The 24,359-nt window shown below is 45.2% G+C and overlaps 1 protein-coding gene and 1 non-coding gene across 4 annotated transcripts; one reads left to right on the top strand and one right to left on the bottom strand.

The window, feature by feature from the left end:
- Positions 1-1,741: 1,741 nt before the first annotated feature.
- On the bottom strand, positions 1,742-23,044 carry Cdc25a (cell division cycle 25A). Of its 3 annotated transcripts, XM_036193789.1 has the most exons (16): positions 22,218-22,281; positions 21,833-21,927; positions 21,141-21,217; positions 20,064-20,106; positions 19,077-19,113; positions 18,221-18,322; positions 16,340-16,459; positions 13,934-14,068; positions 13,293-13,367; positions 12,979-13,158; positions 8,559-8,657; positions 7,084-7,146; positions 6,903-7,001; positions 6,075-6,205; positions 3,787-3,898; positions 1,742-3,549 (listed from the first exon to the last, which is right to left on the bottom strand). In XM_036193789.1, exons 3-16 carry the CDS (start codon positions 21,199-21,201, stop codon positions 3,409-3,411), a joined length of 1,398 nt encoding a protein of 465 aa, XP_036049682.1. In that variant the 5' UTR covers positions 21,202-21,217; positions 21,833-21,927; positions 22,218-22,281; the 3' UTR covers positions 1,742-3,408. The 3 variants fall into 3 exon arrangements, with proteins under 3 accessions (XP_036049682.1, XP_036049681.1, XP_036049680.1); XM_036193788.1 differs by lacking the exon at positions 21,833-21,927 and having other exon boundaries at positions 18,221-18,319; positions 22,218-23,044; XM_036193787.1 differs by lacking the exon at positions 21,833-21,927 and having other exon boundaries at positions 22,218-23,043.
- Positions 14,126-14,230, top strand: LOC118588096. Its single transcript, XR_004945503.1, has one exon. It is a non-coding gene; the product is annotated as a U6 spliceosomal RNA (small nuclear RNA).
- Positions 23,045-24,359: the final 1,315 nt, after the last annotated feature.

Genomic DNA, 24,359 nt, shown 5'->3' with positions numbered 1-24,359 from the left:
TCTCAGTTGCCTTTCTGGGAGACAGCTGCCAAGGGACTAACATGGGCACCATCGCCATCTGGTGGCCACATGTGGCTATGGCAGCATTCATGCCATAGTGCCGACTGAAATCTGAGAAGACAAAGGGGAGGCAGTGAGGGGGCTGACTGGGCAGCTGGGAGAGCTTCCAGGGTCACAGGGACCGTGTGTGCTGTTCTACGAGGCCTTGTTCAGGCAAGTGCTCTGCACTGCCAGGGGTCCCTGCTTGCCCAAGGTCTTAAGGTTTTCCCAGAGCTGAGAAGGACCCCACTTCACCCATCCTGGCCTAGCTGCTGTCAGTTTCTACCTTAGTGTGGCAGCCTTACCCTGTAGCCCACCGCCTGGCCTCTCTTTGCTTCTCGCCTCCTTCCTGTTTCCAGCCTTGCTATTTTCCTACAGTGTTCCTCATATTCATCTAGCACTTGACCAATCCACTGCTCAGACCCACCCCGTATACTTGGGAAGCAACCCCCCTCCCCACAGCCCTCACTTTTCCAAACATCTCCTTTGAAACATCCAATAGAGAAGTGGGAGTTTTCAGAATAAAGAGTTTGGGTGTTTTTTTTTTCCCAAGATTTATTATGTATATAGTGTTCTGTCTGTCGGTACGCCTGCACACCAGAAGGCACTACATCTCATTACGGATGGTTGTGAGCCACCATGTGGGAGCTGGGAATTGAACTCAGGACCTCTGGAAGAGCAGTCAAGTGTCTTTGAGCCATTTCTCCAACCCAAATAAAGAGCTCTCTTTATTTTTCCCCCTTTTTTCTTTTCTAAAGATTTATTATGTATACAGTGCTCTGCCTGCAAGCTAGAAGAAAGCACTATATCTCATTATAGATAGCCATGAGCCATTATGTGATTGTTGAGAATTGAACTCAGGACCTCTGGAGGAGCGGACAGTGCTCTTAACCTCTGAGCCGTTTCTCCAGCCCTAAAGATCTTTTATACCCTTTATCAAGTCTCTCCCAACTCCTATCACTGCTGAAACTAGCATGCATCCAACATGCTAGACAATACTCTACTGACCACTGAGCTACATTCCAGACCTTTAAATCTTTGAGATCAAGTCTTGCTAAGGTGCAAAGGCTGGTTAGTCTTGAACTCAATATCCTCCTGCCTTGGCCTATAAATAGATGGACCTGTCTCTGCCTCCTAAGAGCTGGGATTAAAGGTGTGCATCACTACTATCTGGCAATTAAAACTACTTTGAGATAGGGTCTTTTTTTTCCAGAGCTGAGGATCGAACCCAGAGCAAGCGCTCTACCACTGAGCTAAATCCCCAACCAAGATAGGGTCTTATGTAACACTGGCTGGCCTGGAACTATGAGATCTACCAGCCTCTACCTAGAATGCAAGAATCAAAGGTGTGCATTACTTTGAGGCAAAAGCTTAATGCACATGTCCATTTAAAAAAAAATTTTTTTTAAAGAGCTGAGGATCAAACCCAGGGTCTTACACTTGCTAGGCAAGCGCTCTACCACTGAGCTAAATAAATCCCCAACCCGCACACGCCCATTTTATCCTGTCAATCACTAAGTGTGTTTTTGGTCTTCAGTGTAATGGGATTGTTTCAGCCATTACTGAAGCTAAACTGTATTATTTTTTTTTAACCTCTTGAGGAAATATGGTGGCCTTAGTTTTAGTTAGTGACCCTAGAACCCTAATGGCAATGAAACTCCCTTTGAGTATATTAGGAACTAGGCAGAGAACATGGGTTCAAGATCACTTTTATTTGCAGAGCCTGCAACAGTTGGTTAACAGTGCTAACTAAGCTGGTACAACCCAAAAGCCATTCTCTTCCAAGGCATTCAACTAACAGAATCTCTACAAACCAGACCAGAGACCAATTGGGACATATTTGAACACTGGGGAAGGGGCCGCTCATTCCCTTGTTCTCCACATATTTTTCCAACAAGATTTGTTTTATAGCCAAATGCAACTCAAACCCATAACAAAGCAATCAGCCACTTTCAATGCCACTGATTCCCTCCCCACCCCCAGATGAAAGCAGAGGCAAGAGGGAGACTTCCTAGGAGAACCTGGCTAGACCCCAGTGGAGCAAACAGGAGCAGGAGATGGATGCCCGAGGGCATCGATGAACAGGCACCAAAACAGGCTGCACAGAATTAGAGCAGCCCAGCTCCTCAGATGGGAGTGCTCCCTGGAGAGCCTCACTCCCACGGGGTCAGACTAAGGGGGTAACTGGTGTGATTCAAATTAAAACATGATAAACCCACAACATTTTACTTCAATATTTACCACTCCCTCCTGAGAAATTCTACAGTCATTTGTAGACCAGGACCCCCTCCTTCCGCCTAATGGCCTGGACTTCTGGACCCCTCTCACCCTTGAGTACCCACCTAACACTGATTTGATATCCCTCAACTCATAAAACGACTTTTTTTTTTTTCTGAAAGGACATTCAGTGGGCATGCTCCTCCCTCACCCCGTGGACTCCATTCATTCCTTCCCACTCTCACCTTGGGGTACCTACACTACAGCATTCCAACCCTGGCCTGGGGGTGGCCAGATGGAAGCTGCCTGAAGTGCTTTCCTGTGACTCTTATACCAGCCACCATCATGGGGTCCTGGGGCGAGGATGGAGACAAAACTTTCCCAAGGACATCAAAAAGGACAGAGGTAGGTCTGGGAAGGTTAGCTTATGTCCTATAGCCAAGCCTGGGTCTGGTGCAGGCTCTTACCAGCATCTCAGTCCTTGGCTTTGAGTAGCAGCAATCCCAGTCCACAGCGCCTCCTAGGGGTGCCTGAGCTCCTAGCGCTGGCCACAACTCAACAGGTTGCCTTTCTTATCCCTGGCCCAATGTTTTTTTAAAAATTAAAAGTAGAGGTAGTTCCTGGGATGATAAACTCTACCTAAAATGGCAGTATTTTGATTTAATGAAGCAGTAAAGTAAAAGTCTCGAGGAATTAAAAAAAATAAAATAATTGATGAAGCTGAATAAATTAAGCTATGGGTCATCCACAAGGTCCTCTCCCTTCCAGCCTATCTTTGGTATTTGGCCAGCAGCACTCTTTGTCACATCTCTCCCCTCATGACAGGAGGCCAGGGTCTGCCCAAGAAGGCTCCAGCCACTTCTTCATGGGATGCTCAATCAGAGTAGCTTGACTCGGTGTTCGAGACTACAGACTCCGGTCTGCACTGTGGCGTGTCCAGCTTAGGCAGACAGTCCTGACAGGGAAGGAGTCTTACAGGACAGAAGAGCGGAACAACAGGATGCCCTGGGCTCCAACCTGGAGTGTAGGTTTAAGGAATGGAAGGCCCAGGTCTTTCTCCTCGTACCGCAGTTGGCTCCTTTGCCTACTGCTCTGCGGCAAAGGGAAAGGGACGGGTCAGAGAGAAGCTCAGGCTGCCACTGCTGCCTGCCTTCAGAGCTTCTTCAGGCGACTGTACATCTCTCTTTTGCTCTTTTCCCCTGCCCAGGTCCGGCTCTTGGTGCGGAACCTCTTCAGGTCTTCTCTGAAGTCTTCATGATGCATTGGTCGGTAACTGGGGGGCTCACAGTGAGACTACAGGGACGGGAGAGCAAGAGGACAAGGTCAGGACATGCCCGCCTCACACAGCCTGGCTTCCCCTCGCATAGAGCTACAAGGCTGGAAGAAGCAAGAGGCAGGGCCAGTGAGTTCCAGGGGAGCCTAGTGCTGAGTGGACGTTTTCTTGTCACCAGACCCCGGCAAACAGCAGCAGCTACAAACCCATTGGTCCAGCGTGGGCACATGGAGACATGCTCAGCACAGACCCCTCACCTGGCATTTCAGGAAAAACTCCTTGTATCCTCCCTTCAGGACATACAGTTCAGGGTAGTGGAGTTTGGGGTATTCATTGCCAAGCCTATCTCTTTCTCTCACATATCGGCACCTAGTGAAAAGGAATAAAGGAAAAAAGAAATCAGCTCACCTCCTTCAGCGGGAACCAGAGACAACAGAGAACAGGCACTCCTTCCTAGAAACATGCTGCTGACAGACACCACCCGCAGCAGCTCTGAACCAATGGCGCTCCGTCCCCTGGCATCATCTCCTCCATTCCCCTCCCTTTATCAACAGAAACCTTCTTCCTGTGCCTTTAGACAGACTAGCCCTTCTTCCTGGGGTCCCTCCTGGAACCCCGTGTTGGGCGTGAGAACGCAGCTATCTCACTAGTCCTGCTCTGCCCAAACCTGTGCAAAGCTGCAGCTTTGGGCCCTCCAGCAGTGCCGCCACATCTCATCCAGCCCACTGTGGTCTCCTTGACCCTCTGCCAAGGAGCTTCCACCTTTGACCTCATTTTGAAGGACTTCTGAACATTTTATACAATTCTAACTACTATGTTTCTCTGCTCCTGCTTACTCTGAAATGGGACCTCCACCAAAACAGGGTTTTGTTTTTGTTTTATATTGTTATTGCTAATTTTTTCCCAGTGTTTAGAAGAGTGGCCAGCATATGAAAAATATGAAACTGGGACACAAGTCCCTGCTATTTTCATTCATGTGTGAATACTCAAGGCCTGCTCAAATGTTACTTTTTCATGTGTTAAATGTGGGGTGCTTATGGATTGTTTTGTTTTTTGAGACAGGGTTTCTCTGTGTAGCTTTGGAGCCTGTCCTGCATCTTGGGCTGGCCTCGAACTCACAGAGATCCACCTGCCTCTGCCTTCCAAGTGCTGGGATTAAAGACCACCACCGCCTTTTTTTGTTTGGTTTTTTTTTGAAACAAGATCTCACTGTAACCATGTAGTCCATTCTGACCTTGAATTCTCAGAGATCCACCTGCCTCTGCCTGAGTGCTGGAAGTATGCCATCACACCTAGTCCTTAAAAGTTGTACTAATATTGGCTCAGTGACAGAGCACTTGCTTAGCAGGAACAAGGACCTGGGCTGGCAGGCTCTGAAGAAAACAAAGACCAAACAGCAGGGCAAACTCCTTATCATGCCTGAAGGACTTGAGATGGGGTTGTCCATTAGTACCCTGCTGGGGTTATGAATGGAATGTGTGTGCAAATGTGACAGAACAGTAGCAAGATGAAACCACAAGTTTGCTTAACTTTGGCGAGAGGAGTGGAGCTCTGCAGTGGTGCCTGCCCAGCACACCAGGGACCTGCTTCAACCTCAGCAGTGCAAAGAGCCACCGAGGCCAATCCAAGGACCAGTCTTCTGAGCCTTCACAGCTCCGCAGCCACTCCCATTCTAAGGAGTGTGTCTTTCTTAATAACTTCATTTAGCAGAACAAAAACAAGGGCCCAGGGCCTGGCTTTTCAGAAGTCTCTCCAGCAATCCTGGCTGCTGCCTCCCAGCAAGCATGCTCAGTCTCACCACTCTGGCCATCTTTCATGAACGGCTCCATTTTATTGTCTCACTGCTATCTGCTATAGAGCACATTTCTACTCCCCTATCCTTTTGGGCATGAACCCAGGACCTCACAAATACTAGGCAAGTACTCTGTCTATAACAGACTTGAACCACACCCCTAGCCTGTCAGTAAGTTAGTTTCTAAGTTTCTTTGAGACAGGGTCTCACATAGCTCAGGCTGGCCTGGGAACTTCAGAGGTAACATTTGCATAAGAAACAACTGCTTGATATTTAAAGGATATTCCATGAGACCACTAGGTAGAACTAAACACAGTGGGGCAGGGGAACTGGGTGAGCCAAAGGGGCAGAGGTCAAACTCAGGCAATAGAGTCAACACTGGTATCATCAATGACTGGTCTAGAGAAGCCTGGAAGTCATTTGTAACTGCAACTTCTAGGCTAAGTGCATAAATCACATTCAAGAAATCTTTTTGGTCTAGGCATTTGGGCTTGGGTAGGTCTTTAATACTAGCACCTGGGAGGCAGAGGCAGAGGGATGTGGTCTATAGAACAAATTCCAGATCAGCCAGGATTACATAGAGAAATTTAACAAGAAAATTATGGCTCAGTGGGTAAAAGTGCTTGACAACCTGAGCTTGACCCCAGAAATCCAGATGGCTGTTGTCTTCTGAAATCTACATACACAATGTAAATAAACAGTAATAATTTTAAAAGGCTGTTTTTAATAAGCCTTACTCTGTGAAGTACTCACATCCGAGGGCCTCTTTCAGAAGAAAACTCACAGTGGAACACGACAATGACACGCTTGCCATCAGTAGGTACGATAGGTTTCTTGAGTAAGAAGTCCTCAACCTCTTCTTCCATGTGCAAGTTCACAGCACCCTTTGAAGACACCAGTCTTAACACCCACTGAATCACACTGGAAGTAAAGCCTCAACGAGGGAGCCAGCTCCCAGAATACTTTGTGACTGCAGGTCTCCTGGCACAGCAGTCCAGGAGACTACGTGCCTTTTGCATCTCAATGAGGCTTTCTCTGTAGGTCTATATATGTTGGCCATTCAGTAACAAATACAAGAACTGGAAATGATCTCAAATAGTCGCTTCATAAAGTTAGAAGCTAATGCCTCCTTGCCACATCTAAACACTGCTTTACAAGGTAATATTAAAGTGGTGTGACCAGCTCCTTTCTTTCCAGAAACATGTGTTCCAACATGCCCCGCCACCAGGTAGCAGCTTGACTGAAGAACAGAGTACAGAAGGCATGCCATGTTGCCAGACTTGCTTCTTCTAGTCAGGAGCTCTGGGGTGGTCATACATTTATATTTAAGCATCTTAAATGCTATGGAACCCTTTATGGCCCCCCTGAATACCTTAGACATCAGGGTGCCATCTGAAACAGGACAGTATGAGGGACAGACAAGGAGAGCATTGTAACTCTGTGGTAGAGAGGAACTGATGGGAATATTCACTCAGTTCACATCTCCTGGCTTGTTCTAAATCCTCACCACCAGCTGAGAGGTGTCACTATCCCTCCCACCTGTCTAAGCCTCCCAAGATGATAAGTCTCAAGAATCCAAACCTTGATGTGACCTCCTTCATATTCATATGGGTATCGGCAGTCAATGATGACAAACTCTTTAATGAGATTGGCAAACTTGCCATTCAAAACAGATGCCATCTATGAAGAGAAAGGAGGGTGAGGTGTGAGGTAACAAGATTCCAACTCCCCATGTGCAGTGGGTTCCACAAGTCGGACTTACAATTTCTGGAGAAATATACTTCAAATCCTGATGCTTCCCAGAGACTGTATGAAAGAGATAACCCTTTAAAGAAGGAAACAGAAGGTACTTAGGGGAATGTGGAAGCTTACAAATGTCGTTTACTTTGCTGCCTAGTTGGCAGGAAGCAGCTCAAAGAAACATTAAGTGAATAGTATATGTTAATTACCCTTCTATGTACTTAACTAACATCTGGATAAGTAACTGTTATTTTGTTTAAGAAGGCATAGTCTCATGTAGACCAGTCTGGTCCAAACTTAGAGATGTGTTTGCTCCTGGGATTAAAGGAATGAGCCACTATGCTTGCTCAGCCTTTGAGGTGGTATAGGCCAGGCTGGCCTGGAACTAGTCACTCTGAGGCTAGATTTGAAATTGCAGGTGACTGCCTTTTTCTTTTGTTTTTAATCAGGAACTCTTATCTTAGTGGCTAGAGTATGAAGACTTAAAAATGCAGTAAGAACCAGATATTGTGGCTCAGGACTGCAATAACAGCTTTTGGAAAGAAGGAGGATCATGACTTCAAGACCACCTCCAGCCTGAGTGTGAGCACAGGGCCAACTTGGGATATGAAAATCTGTAACAAAACACAACTAAGGAGCAGGCATGGTACTGTATACTCTAACCCTAGCAATGGGAGCCCAAGGAAGAAGAACTGCAGCTAAAGTCAGCTTGGGCTAAATAGTGAGACCCTGCCTTGGAAGTGAGACATCGGACATGGTTGTCCAGTACGGAGTTAGGCAGTGAGAGCGAGAAAACAATCTTGGCCCAGCGTTGAGAAAAATGAATGTGATGGTGTTACTCAGAGGACAACTGGCCAAATTGAGAGCTTACCCATGACCCCAAGACAAACCACCACCAGTCTCAACGCAAGCTCAAGGTAACTAAGGGCTTTGCGTGTTCTTCTCTTCAAACTCCCTGTTCTTTTCATTTTTTGTTTTGTTTTTTATTGAGACAGGGTCTCTTGTATAGTCACACCATCCTGGAATGGATCAGGCCGGCCCTGATCTATCAGCCTCTCCCATCACTGCCCAGCAAATCTGGACCTTCTAAAATATCTTTCAACACCATGGACTCAAAGCGTGGCTATACACACACACACACACACACACACACACACACACACACACACACACACAATTTCTGTAGTCAGAAGCCCCGTTTCCAAAGAACCTGCACTATGGGTCAGGGTAGGTGGGTAACCACACAGGAAACCACTAAGCTAGCAACAGTCTCGAAGACCAACATGCACCTCATCATTAGAAGCTCAACTTGTTCTTTAATTTTTTTTGAGACAGGGTTTCTCTGTGTAGTTTGTTTGTTTTGGTTTTAATTTTTAAACTGTTGCCTTGGAGGTACCCCAGGAACCACACTGAGGAAGGAGAAAGGCTAAGTGGGGTTCTAGCTACCCCCACTTCCTTCCCAGTACTACCCAACTAGATAACTCTTTTTGCAGTTACCTTGGAGAAATCCCCTATAAGGTCTCTTGGGTCACTGTCCAAAATGTTCTCAATGGTTCCTTTGGGTGAAGATGTCAGGGATAAAGACTGGTGTAGAAGCTGAAACAAACCAGAGGCAGAGGATCACACCAGGGTTGGACTAGAACTCCTAGAAATATTTACCTTGACCATGCCAAAAGGAGACTGAAATATAAATGTCTATATTAAGTAAAATATTTTGTATTGTGACTGAATCAGAAGGAAAAAGATAGGCTTTGATATTTATTAACTAGTTAAATTTCCCCCAAACCCTCTCTATCCTTTTTTGGAGACAGAGTTTTACCATGAGTCTCTGGCTGGCCTGGAACTTGCTAATGTAGACCAGGTTATCATCAAACTCAGATCCACAGGGATCACAGCGAGCCTCCACATACCCAGCACCCTTGCTTTTTTATTGTTCACACTGAAAACTATTGAGCTGATGATAGAGCTGAGGCATGGTAATCCAAGAAGTAGGAGTATTGCCACAGGTTTGAGCCTAGCCAGGGCTACATGGCAAGAACCTGCCAAAAACAAACAAAACGAAACAATAAAGAAAAACCAAACAGCAAAACCAAAAAATCATTGTCATGTTATCTCACAAAATAAAACGTAGAGCTCCTGAACTTCTGATAAGCCTCCTTTTGTGTGAGAAAACAAATCAAGAAGTTGTAAAGATCATTTAGATTGCTTCTAAAGAAATAGCCTTCTGTGATCTAGGCTCTCCTCTTGCAGGCTGGCACAGCACCAAGGAACCACTGTGTAAACATGCCTGAGAACCAGTAATCTAGAGACAATCTAGAGACAACCTGAACATTTATATCCAAACAGGGAGATCTGGACTTTGAACAAACTATTTGTTTTGTTTTGTTTTGCCTCTTCCAAGGACTGGGCAGTAAGCCTTTCAAAGGCGTGGTGAAGCTTGTAAGGCGACTCAGAGGCTTAAAGGAATTGTATACATCTGGCTGCAATCCTGGGAACCCATCATGGAGAAAGAATCAACTCTGGAAAGTTATTCTCTGACCTCCATGCATGCCATGGCACACGCAGGTCTTGCACCAAAATAGTATTTAAAAAGAGCCGGACGGTGGTGGCCCATGCCTTTAATCCCAGCACTCAGGAAGCAGAGGCAAGCAGATCTCTGAGAATTCGAGGCCAGCCTGGTCTACAAAGCTAGTTCCAGGGCAGCCAGGACTGCTTCAAAGAGAAACCTTGTCTTGAAAACAGAACAAAACAGAAAAAGAAAAAGAAACCATAGGACCTAGCACTCAGGAGGTTTGGGTAGCAGGATCATGAGTTTAAGGTCAACCTGCGCTATATAGGCTCTGCCTTAAAGGAAAACATCAAATCCATCCTTTGTTTAGCAATAGCCAAAGATGGAGCCATTCTGTTTTATAGACAGGTCCTTATGCATCAAGGGACGCGTGTGCGCGCGCGCACACACACACACACACACACACACACACACACACACACACACACACAGTTTAAAAAGACCAATGAAATGCTGGGTGGTGGTTGCTCAAGCCTAGGGCAGATGGATCTCTTGAGTTCTAAGTTCCAGGCCAGCTTTGTCTACAGCCAGAGCTACACAAAGAAAAAACCTTGCCTCACCGGGCGGTGGTAGCAAACGCCTTTAATTCCAGCACTTGGGAGGCAGAGCCAGGTGGATCTCTGAGTTCGAGGCCAGCCTGATCTACAGAGCAAGATCCAGGACAGGCACCAAAACACGGAGAAACCCGTCTCAAAACAACAACCCCCACCCCACCCCTGCCGCCAAAAAAAAAAAAAAAAAAAGCAGCGAAACAAAAAACAAAAACAAAAAAATACAAACAAAAACAAAAACCTGGGCATGGTTATGATTCCACCACTAGGGAGACAGAGGAATCAAAAGTTCAAGGCCATCATAAATTATATAGCTTGAGGGCAGCCCAGGCCACAAGAGAGCCTGCTCCTAAAAGACAAAAACAACCCATCAGAACACAGTTGGGTGTCATAACATTTGCCAGCAGTCCCAGTGTTGGAATGCTAAGATAAAAAGATGGAGAGAAAGAGAAGGCTGGCCTGAGTTGCCTGGTGAAACATGCCGAACGAAACCAGCAGAACACGCCAACTCTCTGGAGGCAGAGGCAGGCAGATCCCTGAGTTTGAGGCCAGTCTGGTCTACCTGCTCTACACAGTGAGTTCCAGGACAACCAGGGCTACACAGTAAGACAGTTTCAAAACAAACAATAACATGACAAAAAAAAAAAAAAAAAAAAGGCAATAAAATACCTATTTATACTAAAGATTCCTATGTAAGTACATAAAAAACTTCTTCACACCCACATTTTCCCAATGCAGCTACAATGAATTCGGCTTTAAAACCAAACAGGGGCCAGTGAGATGGCACAGTAAGTTAAGAACTGCAGAGCTCTATGCCTGGGACCCACACGCTAGAAAGAGAAATGTCTCCAAGTCATACTATGACCTCCACATGTGCCCCTACCCCTAAACAACAAATAAACAAACAAGTAAGTAAACATATTACCAAATAGGAAAATAAGAGTAGAGACAGAGCTTGGTCACCAAGCTCTTGAGTAGTGTGAACAAAGCCCTAGGTTCAATCCTCAGCAACAAACTATGGTTTTCACAGCAACAGAAAAGAAACACCTAAAATGAACAGATATACATTACCAAACACTACTCAGAAATACAGAACTCATACACTGCCATTGAATACATCATTCCGGAAAACTACGTAGCAGTATCTGCCAAATCAAACCATGCACTGGCCCATGACTCAGCAATTCTACCCTATGAGAAATCTAGGGGATAAGAGACAATATTGGACTTTATAGGCCAGTGGGATCCTCTAGATTTGTAACAACTGACAAGTTCTTTAACAAGTAAGACAGACAAAAAGATACAGCACAGACAAAGAATGAGAGACTGATAAAGTCAGGTATGGTGGTGCACACCTATAATCAATCCCAGCATTGATTCAGGACAGAAACTGGAGAATCATTACAAGTACTGGGCCAACCTGAACATAGAGCAAGATCCCGATGCTACGGAATAATGCTTTTGTACACACGTTTAATAAAACGCCAGTAGCCAGGCAGGAAGTATAGGCCAGATAAGCAGACAAGGAGAATTCTGGGAAGAGAAAGGGTGAGTCAGGAGACGCCAGCCCACCAACCAGGGAACAGCATATACGGTACACAGGTAAAGCCATAGAACACGGGCTGGAGAGATGACTCAGAGGTCAAGAGCACTGACTGATCTCCCAGAGGTCCTGAGTTCAATTCCCAGCAACCACATGGTGGCTCACAACCATCTGTAATGAGATCTAGTGCCCTCTTCTGGCCTGCTGTATACATAATAAATAAATAAATCTTAAAAAACAAAAAGAAAAAGAAAAAGCCATAGAACATGTGGTGACATATTGATTAACAGAAATGGGCTGAGTTTAAGTGTAAGAGCCAGTCAGTAGGAAGCCTGAGCTAATGTCCAAGCAGTTTTAATTACTTGGGTCTGAGCGGCTACAGACCAGGCAGGACACAGGGACACAGGAAAACAGTTACACCCTGCCTCAAAAGCCAAAGCAAAACAAAAACCTAGCTGAGCGGAGGTAGCGCACATCTTTAATCCCAGCACTCAGGAGGCAGAGCCGGGTGGATCTCTGTGAGTTTGAGGCCAGCCTCGGAAAAAACAAACAAACAAACCCCCCACACTAACCCTAATACAAACAAATAATACAACCCACTAAAGAAAGCAAACAGAATAGAATAAAATAAATAAAAATAAAGCTGTATTGCATCATCAGAAGCCAGGGGTTGGGTACATGCTTTCAATCCTAGCACTGGGGAGGCAAGTGGATCTCTGAGTTCAAGGCCTGGTCTACAGAGTGAATTCCAGGACTGCTGTGGATTATGCTCATTGTTAATAAAAAACTGACTGGCTGGCTGATAGCAGGACAAGAGGAGATTGGGTGACACAGCCTCACACAGAGAGAATGATAGAAGGAAGGGCAGAGTCCGGGGATCTGAGACAGATACCAGGCTGCCACCAAGCAAGCAGGATATGTAAAAAGTGAAGTAACAAGTCATTAGCCATGTGGCAAAGCATAAATAGAAATATGAGTTAATTTAAATGTAAGCATTAGCTAGTAATAAGCCTGAGCTATTGGCCAAGTATTTATAATCCATATTCAGCCTCTAAGTTGGTTATTTGGGACCAGGCAATTGGGACAGGATACAGCCACTTACACAGCCAGCCAGGAATATACAGAGAAACCCTGTACCCTGTCTTGAAGGGGGAGGGGGCGGAGGAGTAAGGGTTGGCAAGGACAGGACCACCAAGTAGAAATGTTTAGAATTGTTGAAAGACAGTTACCACTCTAGACCAAAGGAGAACTAACCTCTTGGGTTGGCTCTAGAATATCTGCCTTTACAGGACTGGACATGCTCTTCCTCCGCTTTGTACTTCCTCGAGGAGACTCTTCACGAGATCGTTCTGTTCTCTTCAACACTGACCGAGTGCTGGAGCTGCTGCTGGAGCTGCACGGGGAAGGGGAGTCAAACAGCCTGCACCGATTGCCCTTAGGGTTGTGAAAGAGACAGATCCACCTTGGATTAAAATCTGACCACTGACAACTGTTCCAGTCAACATAGTTAAGGACTACTTTGTTCAGTGGCTCAACTACTCAAAACTGCACATACCGGAATAACTTACAAGGTTTGTTGGTCTTCTCATTACAAGGGGAGCTGTCCAGAGGCTTGCCATGCATGAAGGAGTCTCCTCATCATTCTAGAGGAAGAGAAAAACTACTTTTAAATAGATCCAGCAGATGGGCTGGGAAGAAAAGGACCTAGTCGAGACCAGCATGAGTTTAAATGCTTTACATTTAACTCTCTCCCCCAAAGAATGCCAGACAAGCCTGGATAAATTTTTTTTTTGTTTTTGGAGACAAAACCTTACTGTGTAGCACAGGCTGGCCTAATTTGTGGCTTATGGCAATCCTGTTCAGCATCCTGAATGTTGAGATTATAGGCATATGCCACCAGAGATTGAACCTATGGCCTTGCAAACCCTAAGCCATGCTCTACCACTATGCTATGTCTTAGTTACAGAAGTATCTCCACACTTTCTTCCCTACTCCTAAAAGCCTGGCTAGCAATAGATGGAAGGATCTCACCAGTACCATGTGACCTCCCACCCTGAAATAGGATTTAGTCAAACAAGGAAGAGTCTCAAGAATCTCACAAGAACTATCAACCAGCCAGCTAAGACCCCAGGAACTGTTTTTACTTGGGAGACTTCTCCAGTGGTGGCTAGAATGAGTAGGCACACCCACACACACCCATAGATGGTACCTTCAGATTCTCTCCATCAAGAAGGTCTATGAAACCATCATCCTCATCAGACAAAGTGGCTTTCACAGGTGACTGGGATGTAAAAAGAGGACTGAAATTTCCTGATTCACTATTATCACTTTCATTTGAAGACAGCTGAAAGACAAAATTAGCAAGAACTCTAGTTCACTTTGATTTGCTTAAAAAAAAAGCGTTCGCTTTGGCAGTACATATACTAAAATTGGAACAATAAAGAGAAGATTAGCAAGGCCCCTGAGTAAGGACGACACGCAAGTTCGTGAAGTGGTACAAACAAAAGGTGATATGCATGTGCACATTCATGAACTTGGTATCCTCAGAGGTCAGAAGAAGTCACTGGTGTTCCTGGCTCTTGACCCCTTGCTTTTTTTTTCCCCTTCCTCATTGAGACAAGGTCTCTCATGTAGCCGTGATTGTCCTGGAACTCACTCTATAGACCAGGCCTCGAACTCAGAGACCATCCTGCCTTTGGGATTAAAGTCATGTATGACCACGACCCAGCCCATGAGCTCTTCTTACAATGTGAACTAGACTATATGAAGTACCATGTGCAAGCTGATAGTATACAATTTGTCAAAAATACAAGTCTGTATCATAAAATAGCATACAAAAGAAAATACATATGTATTCCCATTCAGACAGATGGAAACAAGGGAAGCCTGTTCTAGAGTCTGAACAGGACTTCATTTATTTTTTGGAGACAGGAAGTCCAGGCTGAGCTAATACCTGTGAACCTCTTTCTTCTACCCCCCAAATGTTGAGTTCACAAGTGCACACTACAAAGTGTGGCCTCCAACCCAGCTCTTCATTGGATTAAACAACAGCTAGGCTAGAGAGACGGCTCGGAGGTTAATGGCAAGCACTGCTCTCACAGAAGCTCTAAATTGATTCTCTGCAACCACCTCAGACAGCTCCATTTGATCTCAGCCTCTGGCCTCCTTAGGCATCCGTACACATATGCACTCCTCTCCCCTATCATTAAAAACTAACACTAAAACTATAAACAAAGCCGGTGGATCTCTGTGAGTTCAAGGCCAGCCTGGTCTACAGAGCGATATCCAGGACAGGCACCAAAACGACACAGAGATACCCTGTCTTGAAAAAACAAAACAAACAAATAAGTAAATAAAAACGAGTTAAATTAAAACATAGCTGCCCAATTTTAAAGTGAGGGGTTATGATGTCCTAGACATTATGACAAAACCTTTACAACTACAATCCCATTTAAGCCACAGCACACACTATTTTAATCAATTCCCTTTTTCTTGAAACTAAGTGCTCCTAGACTCTACCCTGTCTCAGTCCCTAGAGCAGCTGGGACTATGTGTACCAACATACCTACAAAATCCTTGCTTTTCGTTTAATAAAAGGAAACTGATGCTTAAGGTTACCAAGATCATACACCTCATCTATTTGACACCCAAACCTGGAAACCAGTTGGCTGTGGTGGCTAATACCTGTAATCCTAGGGACAGGAGCATTAGGAGTTCAAGAAGTTTTGAACTACATAGCACATTTGAAGCTAGCCTGGGGTTTTAAGAGATTCTGTCTCAAAAAAAGAAAACAACAAGAATCCCAATCTAAACAAAAGCTAAACTTCTAAAATTAATACTGGCTTTTTAAAAGTCTGCATCCTCAGCACCTATAATTAGTGGTGCCTTTAATGATTAAGCAATCAGAGAAAATCTCAGCACTCTGATCCCCAAGCATCCACCAAATACATTCTATTTCATACATATTCTCAAACTGTTGAGTGTTTTTTTTGTTGTTGTTTTTCCGAGACAGGGTTTCTCTGTGTAGTTTTGGAGCTTCTATGTCCTGGATCTCACTCTGTAGACCAGGCTATCCTCGAACTCACAGAGATCCACCTGGCTCTGCCTCCTGAGTGCTGGGATTAAAGGTGTACACCACCATAGCCTGGCATATTCTCAAACTGTTATCATGAACTGGTGAATCTACAGTTAAATTCTAGCCTACTATTTATATATCCTTTGACAAATAAATCAACTTCTTTAATGAAACTTTCTAATCTGCCAATTGAGGTAACTCCACATAATCCACAGGCCTTAGCCTCCCAAATGCTGGGTTACAGACATGAGTCACCACACCTAGCAAGTGAACTTGCTTTTTTGTTTATGAAACAGGATGTCATATAGCCCAGGCTGGCCCTGAACTCATGGCAGAGCTATAATAACCTTGAATTCCTAGTCCTCCTCCTTCTACCTTCCAAGTGCTTGGGTTATAAGCATGCACCATAGGCTCAGCATTAATAAATAAATTTTATGCTGGTACAACATGCATGAATGCAGGCACTCATGCATGCATGCCATGCAATGTTGTAAATTCTCTTCCCATGAAGAATTTCCCATATGAAAACAGAACACATACCATGCGAGCTGGGGCTGAGTTCTGCCTGTGTGTGAAGAGATCTTTACTCTCCTCATGTACATGAGCATTGAGGCAGCCACGAGATGCAGGTCTTATTGGCTTTTTAAATTCAAATGCTTCCTGCAAAACAATATTTGATATATTTTCTGTCTGTAAAAACCAGCTTTAGGGCTGGTGAGATGGCTTGACAGATAAGTACACTTGCTGAGAAGCCTGAAGATCTGAACTCCATCCCCAGGCCCACATGGATTCTGAAAGCTGGCTTCTGTCTTCCCCATGTGCACTGTGGCAAGCTTGTCCCACCTGCAGCCTTCTCTTCCACTAGACAGAACTAATTAAAATTATTGTTGGGGCTAGAGAGGTAGCTTAGCAGTGAAGAACATTCTTCTAAAAGACCCAGGTTTGATTCTTGGCAACCACACACAGGGCAGCTTACAACCATCTGTAACTTAAGTTTCAGGGGATATAATACCCCCTACTAGCCTCTGCAGGTATCAGGCATATACATGGTACAGATATACACAAAAGCAAAACAGAAATGTATGCCTTGGGATGGAGAGATGGCTCAGAGGTTAAGAGCACTAGCTGCTCTTCCAGAGGTCCTGAGTTCAATTCCCAGCAACCACATGGTGGCTCACAACCATCTATAATGAGAGCTGGTGCCCTCTTCTGGCCTGCAGACATACAGAACACTGTATACATTAATAAATAAATATTTAAAAAAAAAAAAAAGAAATGAAATGTGTGCCTCCTACCTTAAATAGTTACATAAGCACTTGTTATTAAGCACTAAAAACAGTAATTGCTAGTATCTGTTTTCATATTACAAAATACTTTCTGAACATAAACTTGTCTAACCATCAGGTACAACCTGACTGCTCCTATTTTACAAGCAAGGAAGCTACTAGGTCTGTTTGTTTTTCCAGTCAGGGTCTCTCTGTGTAACAGCCCTAGCTGTCCTGGAACTTGATTTGTAGACCAGGATGGCCTCAAAATGGAAACTGGGTCTTCCAAGTTAAATGGTGTGCCTAAGATCTTGAAGCCAGATAGGATAACTCCAGAAAGTTCTTTAAACTATGCTATTATTCCTTTAGAACAAAGCTTCCAGGAAGGCAACCTTGGGAGAAGTCAAGTTTGGATCAAGAGCCAGATGGAATCTACTTCTATAGAATACTCCATCGCATTCCTACAGGAAACTGGTTTTGTATTAAACCTAGAAACTATCAGGGTGATAAACTCTGGCGTTTTAGCAGGGCATGAATGGGAAACAGTAACATATGGAAACGTTAGGGGGAAAGCCAGGCAGGGAACTTCTGGGTGAACCACACCATCCCCAAAGCCACTATTTCAGATATTCTGAGATCCACAGATCTTGCATGGCTTTGGAAATTAGCTTATGTATTTGGCAGATATTCACATGAAATAAGGTATAAGAAAAAATGCTGATAGGCAGGCCCAGTAGCACACAACCTCCAAACACAATGAAGATTTTCACAAGCTTACAAGTGACCTAGGGCTGGAGCCAAGAAAGGAAGTCTTGAGTAGACTCTTCTAGAAAAAAAACTCATGGATATAATTACTCACAAAAGCTACTAGCTAAAATTGAGAAACATTTACCCACTAGGTACCATTTTAAATTCTCTACATATATAATCTTATTTAATTTCTAGAACAACCCACAAAGGAGCCTGACAGAAGCTCCAGCATCACAAAGCAAGGTAGAAGGCAAGATTCATTCAGACTTCTCTGCACAAAGGCCTGGTGTATCTTTCCTTTCCCATAACTTAAGTCATCAGGCAGCAGCCAGCCACTTTGCTTGTAAGCCACTGGCACTTGGAGGTTTCACTCCAGCCTGGGTCACCATGCTGATGACACACTCACATTTTCTTTATTTTCATCCTGGTCGATGAGCTGAAAGATATCATGGTCTAGAGAATCAGAATGACTCCTCTTCAGCGCTGGGCTACATCCCAAGAGTTTCTGCTATCAAAGTAAAAAAGATAAATTGAATTCTTAAAGGGAAACACAATTGAAAATTCAGTTTTCTTTTTTATGTTTTTGAAATAGGGTTTCACCCTGCAGCCCAGGCTGGCCTTAAACTTGAAATGACCCTCCTGCTCCAGTCTCAAGTGCTAGGATTATAGGTTTGACTCATTACACCTAGCCAAAACCTCAATTTTCTTTCTTTCTTTCTTTCTTTCTTTCTTTCTTTCTTTTTTTTTGAGACAGGGTTTCTCCGTGTAACAGCCCTAGCTGTTCTGGAACTTGCTGTGTAGACCAGGCTGACCTTGAACTCAAAGAGATCTGCCTGCCAGGGCCACTATCGCCCAACTCAAAATCTCACTTAAAGAAATGAGTTGGAAGAGCTAGCTTCCCATATACTCAGCAGATAACCAGTAAATGTGACCAGGGCTCCACCCTGCTGTAACTCAGAATGGACTTACACCTAATCATACAAGTCCCGATAGCCCTCTTGGCCGGTATATGATAGTGCCAAACCAACCCCTGAGCAACATTTGCGTAAAAAGAACCTTTCCTGGTTTGATAAAACTAAGACTGAGGACAAAGTCCACAAGAGACAGCAGCCACCATTGAAGCTGCTCCAGGTAATGCATAGTCTTAGTATTTACAGGGATGCAGAAAAGCCATGTCCACTTTGTAAATGTGGGTGACGTTGGCATTTAGGGGGACAGTTTACAGGTATTAGGTATTAGCTGAAAATGACCATGGAACTTACAGGTAAAGAATCGATTCTCCTCAGGGAAATTTCAAGGCTGTAATGAGATCAAAAGGTAAATGAGAATAAAGAGGTATTTACACCAGCAGATTCACATTGCTTAGCCTATAGTTTGGGAAGGGGTGGGCAAGTAAGGTTCTCACAGTAGCAAAGGTATCCAATAATGAAAGTCTAAAGCTTCTTTGGTCTCAGGAGCATCCCAAACACTACCTAGATGGAAAAAAAACCTTCTGTCTCTTAAAATACATATATCCATTTACTCATTTAAGGCAGAGCAAGGGATATTACAGCTAAAATAAAGGAGGGAAAATCCTAGAAACCACTGACACAAAACAATACATCCATTCTCAGCAGTGTTTCTGGGATCTCACTGGGAGCAGCTAACTGCAGACTCTAGTCCTCTGTATGAAGAACTTCACCCCAAGATTAACAAGTTTGGATGGTGGTGCACAAGTTTAATCCCAGCACCCAGGAGGCAGAAGCAGACGTATCTGAGTTCCAGACCAGGCAGACTATTAACGAGATATCAAAAACTAATGAACAAGTTTCTTTCCTCTTCTTTTTGGTGATTCTAGTGATTAAACCTAATCTAGGGCCTCACATACACCACACAAGCACTCTGTCACTGAATCCTTCACTTTTTACTATTATTTTTTAAAAATAATTGATCTATTTTTATTTTATATGCATTGATGTTTTACCTGCATGTGTGTCTGTGTGAAGGTGTCAGATTCCCTGGAACTTGAGTTACAGACAGTTGTGAGCTGCCACATGGGTGCTGGGAATGGAACTCAGGTCCTCTGGAAGAGCAGCCAGTGCTCTTAACTACTAAGCCATCTCTCCAGCCCCTTCACTTTTTATTCTGAGACAGGCCTTGAATTTCTGATCCCTCTGTCTTAACTTCCCAAGTAGGTGAGACTGTGTCAGTAGGCCTGATTAAGGAAAAATTTTCTTCTAAGTATAAATTCGAAAGTAATGAATACATACTTTTCTTTACTGTCCAAGGGTCCAGGAGAATCTAGACAGAAACCTTTGAGAAATAAAAACAAAATTCTTAGGAAATAATGCTCATTCTATTGTTAAGTAACATTTTTTAAGTATATTCATGGATTCTCTTCCATTTGCAAATACCAATAAAAGAAACAAGATTTCAGAGCCAATCACTATCAAGATTGACTGCTTTTTAGATAGGAGTTACGCATAACACTTTTTGTGGAGTTATTTTATTTTTTCAAATCATATGGCTAATTTAGGGGCATGAAAAATATAACCAGCTAGGTATGAGTTCCAATAGGCCAGTTTGGTATACACAGTGAGATCATGTCTTAAGAAATAAAAGAGTGCTGGAAAGATAGTTCAGAAGAGCACAGCTACTCTTACAGAGGACCTGAGTTCAATTCCCAGCAACCACATGGCTGCTAATGCCTTTAACTCCAGTTCCAGGGAATCTGACACATGTATGTAACATGAGAGGCATGCAGGCAAAACACCCACACATATAAAATAAAAATAAATAAATATTTGTAAAAAGAAATGGAATAAAGACTTGACACTTATTCTCTTCATAAACTGCCTCAGGGGCTCCCTCTGGACTGAAGGGTAATGTCACTCCAAATCATGATTCCTATGCGGACTGTCACCAGTTAAGATCTTAGGAAGAAGACATGACTCAGGAAATCCCCAATATTGCTCCCCACAGGGCTGGCTCAAGATGAATGGTGAAGTTGAACAAATACTTGCATCGGGCAAGGGCATGGTGGTTTACACCTTTAACCATAGAGGTGAGAGGCAGGCGGATCTGAGTTTGAGGCCTAAGTGATCTACATGGTAAAACCCTGTCTCAAAATAAATAAATTGAATTTTAAAACATAAGGGACTGAAGAGATAGATGTTCAGTGGTTTATGGCACTTGGTGCTCCTGTAGAGGGGACAATTTTCAGTTCCCAGCACCCAAATCAGACAGCTCACAATGGCCCATAAGTCTCCAGCTTCAGGGACTCTAATGCCTTCTGATCTTGGCAGGCACCTGAACACATATGCACACACACTCATAAGTAATAATACCTGAATCGGTTGATTCGGAGGAACCCATTCTCTGTAGACTGCTGCTGTTTCTCAACTCCATTGGCTTCTCATACTCACTGAAACCAAGAGAAGTACTGTCACATAAGCAATTTCTAGGACCTAATTAAAAAGTCACACCCAGGGAGCTGGGTCATAAAGTAGCCAGGCTGCCACAAACTACCATTCTGATAAGAAATCAAGGACACCCCACATTCACACTTGGCCAGCCATGATACTCAGTTGGTATTTGAACAAAGAAAGGAGTGGATCTGGCCTTGGGCCACATAGCAGGACATGCCTGTGGCAAATGCTGGGTTGTTTCCTTAAGTGAGAGCCTTGGTTTAAGGTACTATGCTGGGATTTAAGGGCAAAGGCGAGTAGGATAGAAATCCCAGCTTTTCAGGGATGGAAAAATCCTAAGACATGTTTAGAAAAGGAGATGCCCAAGACTGGAAGAAAAGTAACTTCACTAAAAATAATGAAATGTGTTTTTGTTGGTGGTAGTGGTGTAGGGCAGCCTACTACTAAGTCCTCAAAGATTTCCAATATAGAAAATGAAGTAAAAAGGGCTAGCTATAAGAAGGGAGACGGGTAGATATAAGAAACGTGCCGGCCAAGTGACTGCATAGATTTTGCACAAATGCAAGAAAAGAAAATGCCATGTCCCTTTGTTGAGAGGGAACAAAGCTTACAGGAAACTAAGATCCGGCGCGGTTGTTCAGTAGAGTAGAAGTGAGGGCCTAGGAGGGCCCATTTTCCCCCGTGGGGGTAGATTCCAAAGAGCTCCCTGGAATAGAGACAGAGTACAGAGAAATCTGAAAGGGGTGAACAAGACAGGAAGCCCAGCAACCTCCCCCGCTCCCCAGTCTGGCTCGGGCTGAGGATGGTCCCGGACTATCCGAACGGCCTCTCCCGCCCAACATTCTGCCCGGGGGGAGGGTGCACATGGCGGGCCCTGGCCAGGCCATTCCGGATCGGAGCATCAGGACCAGCTGGACAAACCCTGCTTCCTGCTTGACCATCCCGAGGGCCGATCAGAGGCCAGTGGCCTCGGGCATCGCTCGCCAGGTCTCTCACCTGCCCAGCCCTTCTAGCTGGTCCATGGTGACCGCCAGGTTGTTGACAGGGGACAGTCCGCCAGCAGCCGACGCGCCAAATAGTGCCTTCCCCGTGGGCTGCGGCGCAGGCGTGGGGCTGCAAGCGAAGAGCAGGCGGCGGCGGTGGGGGGGCTCCGGGCCCAGTTCCATGGCGCCGCCGGGCCAGCCCGGACTCCCGCTCCGTCTTCCTCCGCCTCCGCTGCGCCGGGCCCCGCCCCGCTGGCACCGGCTTCAGCCGCGTGCCACGCCGCCAGCGCCCGCGGGTCAAACACAAACACGACCGCGCGGTTCAGAGACGCGGCCGCCACGGGCACCGGCGCGGACGGGCGAGCGTCGGGGACTCGGCAGGCGCCGGCCACCAGCACCGGTGCGTCCCTTTAGGCCCCGCGAGGCCGCAGGCGGGCGGGCGCCTGCAACCTCACGATTAAATCCAAACAAACTCCGCGGGGCGAGGGTCTCGAGGCGACCCCCCCCCCCCCACCCCGATTAACTAACTCTTTTTTCACTTTTTTCTCCCTCCGTGCTCCGTCCCCGACAAGCAGAGAAGCAACCCTGACCTCCCTCACCACCAAAGTGGCCTTAGCGTTAATTGCTGCACAACCAGGAACGCCGCCGCCCCGCCCCCTTCCTAGTTGGCGCCAAACGGAATTCACCAATCAGGAAGCAAACTTCCCCTCGCTCCCGAATGACAGCGGAGCTGGACCAATAAGAAGTAAAGGAGGAAGACTCTCGCGGGCCTCCTCGAGGTCACTCCCTCTCTCAGACCCCAGCCAGGCCCGAAGAGTTGGGAGAGCTCAGACGTCAATGAAACTCCCGGCGGGGCGCTAGTATGGACGGAAAGGCCAGCGGCTCTTTTCCAGTTGCATTCTGGGTAATGTAGTTCTCACCGCGCACGCCGGGCTGGTCACAGACCCTGTCTGAGCTCCCTTCCCTAAGTGCTGCACACCGCTGGGGGACATAGATGCTGAAAGGCCATCTGGACCTGGCTTTGGCTCTCCCTCTAACTATGTAGTATCATGGATCCCTCATTTCCTTCACAGGTCTCCAGGCTCTGATTGTGTTTGGTTGATTTTCTTTCTTTTTTTGTTGTTGTTTTTGGTGTTTTCGAGACAGGGTTTCTCTGTAGTCCTGGCTGTCCTGGAACTCGCTCTGTAGACCAGGCTGGCCTCGAACTCAGAGATCCTCTTGCCTCTGCGTCCTGAGTGCTGGGGTTAAGGGGTTCTGATTAAATTAAATTACTTAGTTTTTAAAATAGAGACTTCTTCTATTGCCCAGGCTGGTCTTGAACTCATGGTAATCTTACTGCTTAGACGTGAGACAACATACTCTGTCAGGCTTGGGTTTTATATGGAAAAAGAGATGGAAAGACCTCTAGGACTGGACTCCTGACCATCAGAGTGAACAAACTCTGGGGGTTGCTCTTGTCACAGGAGAGGTAAGACCTATCTATATACAACATGACCTTAGCATTCTTTATATTTCTTGTATGCTCTCAGAGCCTTCTTTTTTGTCCTTTCTTCCCTATTGAGAAGTTCTAGAGAGCAGTATTTCTAGTAAAGTTGTCGTAGTTACTGTTCTATTTGCTGTGAAGAGATCCAATGACCGAGACAACTTATAGAAGGAAGCATTTGTTTTTGAGACAGGGTTTCTCTGTGTAGCCCTGGCTATCCTGGAACTATCTCTGTAGACCAGGCTGGCCTCGAACTCAGAGATTCACCTGCCTCTGCCTTCTGAGTGCTGGGATTAAAGGTGTGCACCACCACTACCTAGCAGGAAGAAAGCATTTAATTAGGGATTTGCTTACAGTTTCAGTGGGTTAGTCCAAGATCAGTGGGAAGCAGAGTGGCATGGCCCTGGAATAGTAGTTGAGAGCTTTACATCCTGATTCACAGATAGCAACCAGAGAGAGGGGGCAGGGGCTGGGCCTGGTGTGGGCTTTTGAAAACTCAAAAATCCTTTCCAAACAGTCCCATCAATTGAGGACCAAGCATTCAATCAAATCACCACAAAAGTACTAGGTAACATGTAATGTTTATGTGCATGACAGTGTTTCAAGTGTGACAATCATATGAGTTATTTAATCTTTATAGGTGTCATGGATGACTTTATGAATAACTCCACT

Source organism: Onychomys torridus, chromosome 7 (genome assembly GCF_903995425.1).
Source record: "Onychomys torridus chromosome 7, mOncTor1.1, whole genome shotgun sequence".
In the NCBI taxonomy this organism is placed as follows: domain Eukaryota; kingdom Metazoa; phylum Chordata; class Mammalia; order Rodentia; family Cricetidae; genus Onychomys; species Onychomys torridus.
Note: the sequence above shows the minus strand (reverse complement) of the source record. Positions and strands in the feature narration are given on the sequence as shown.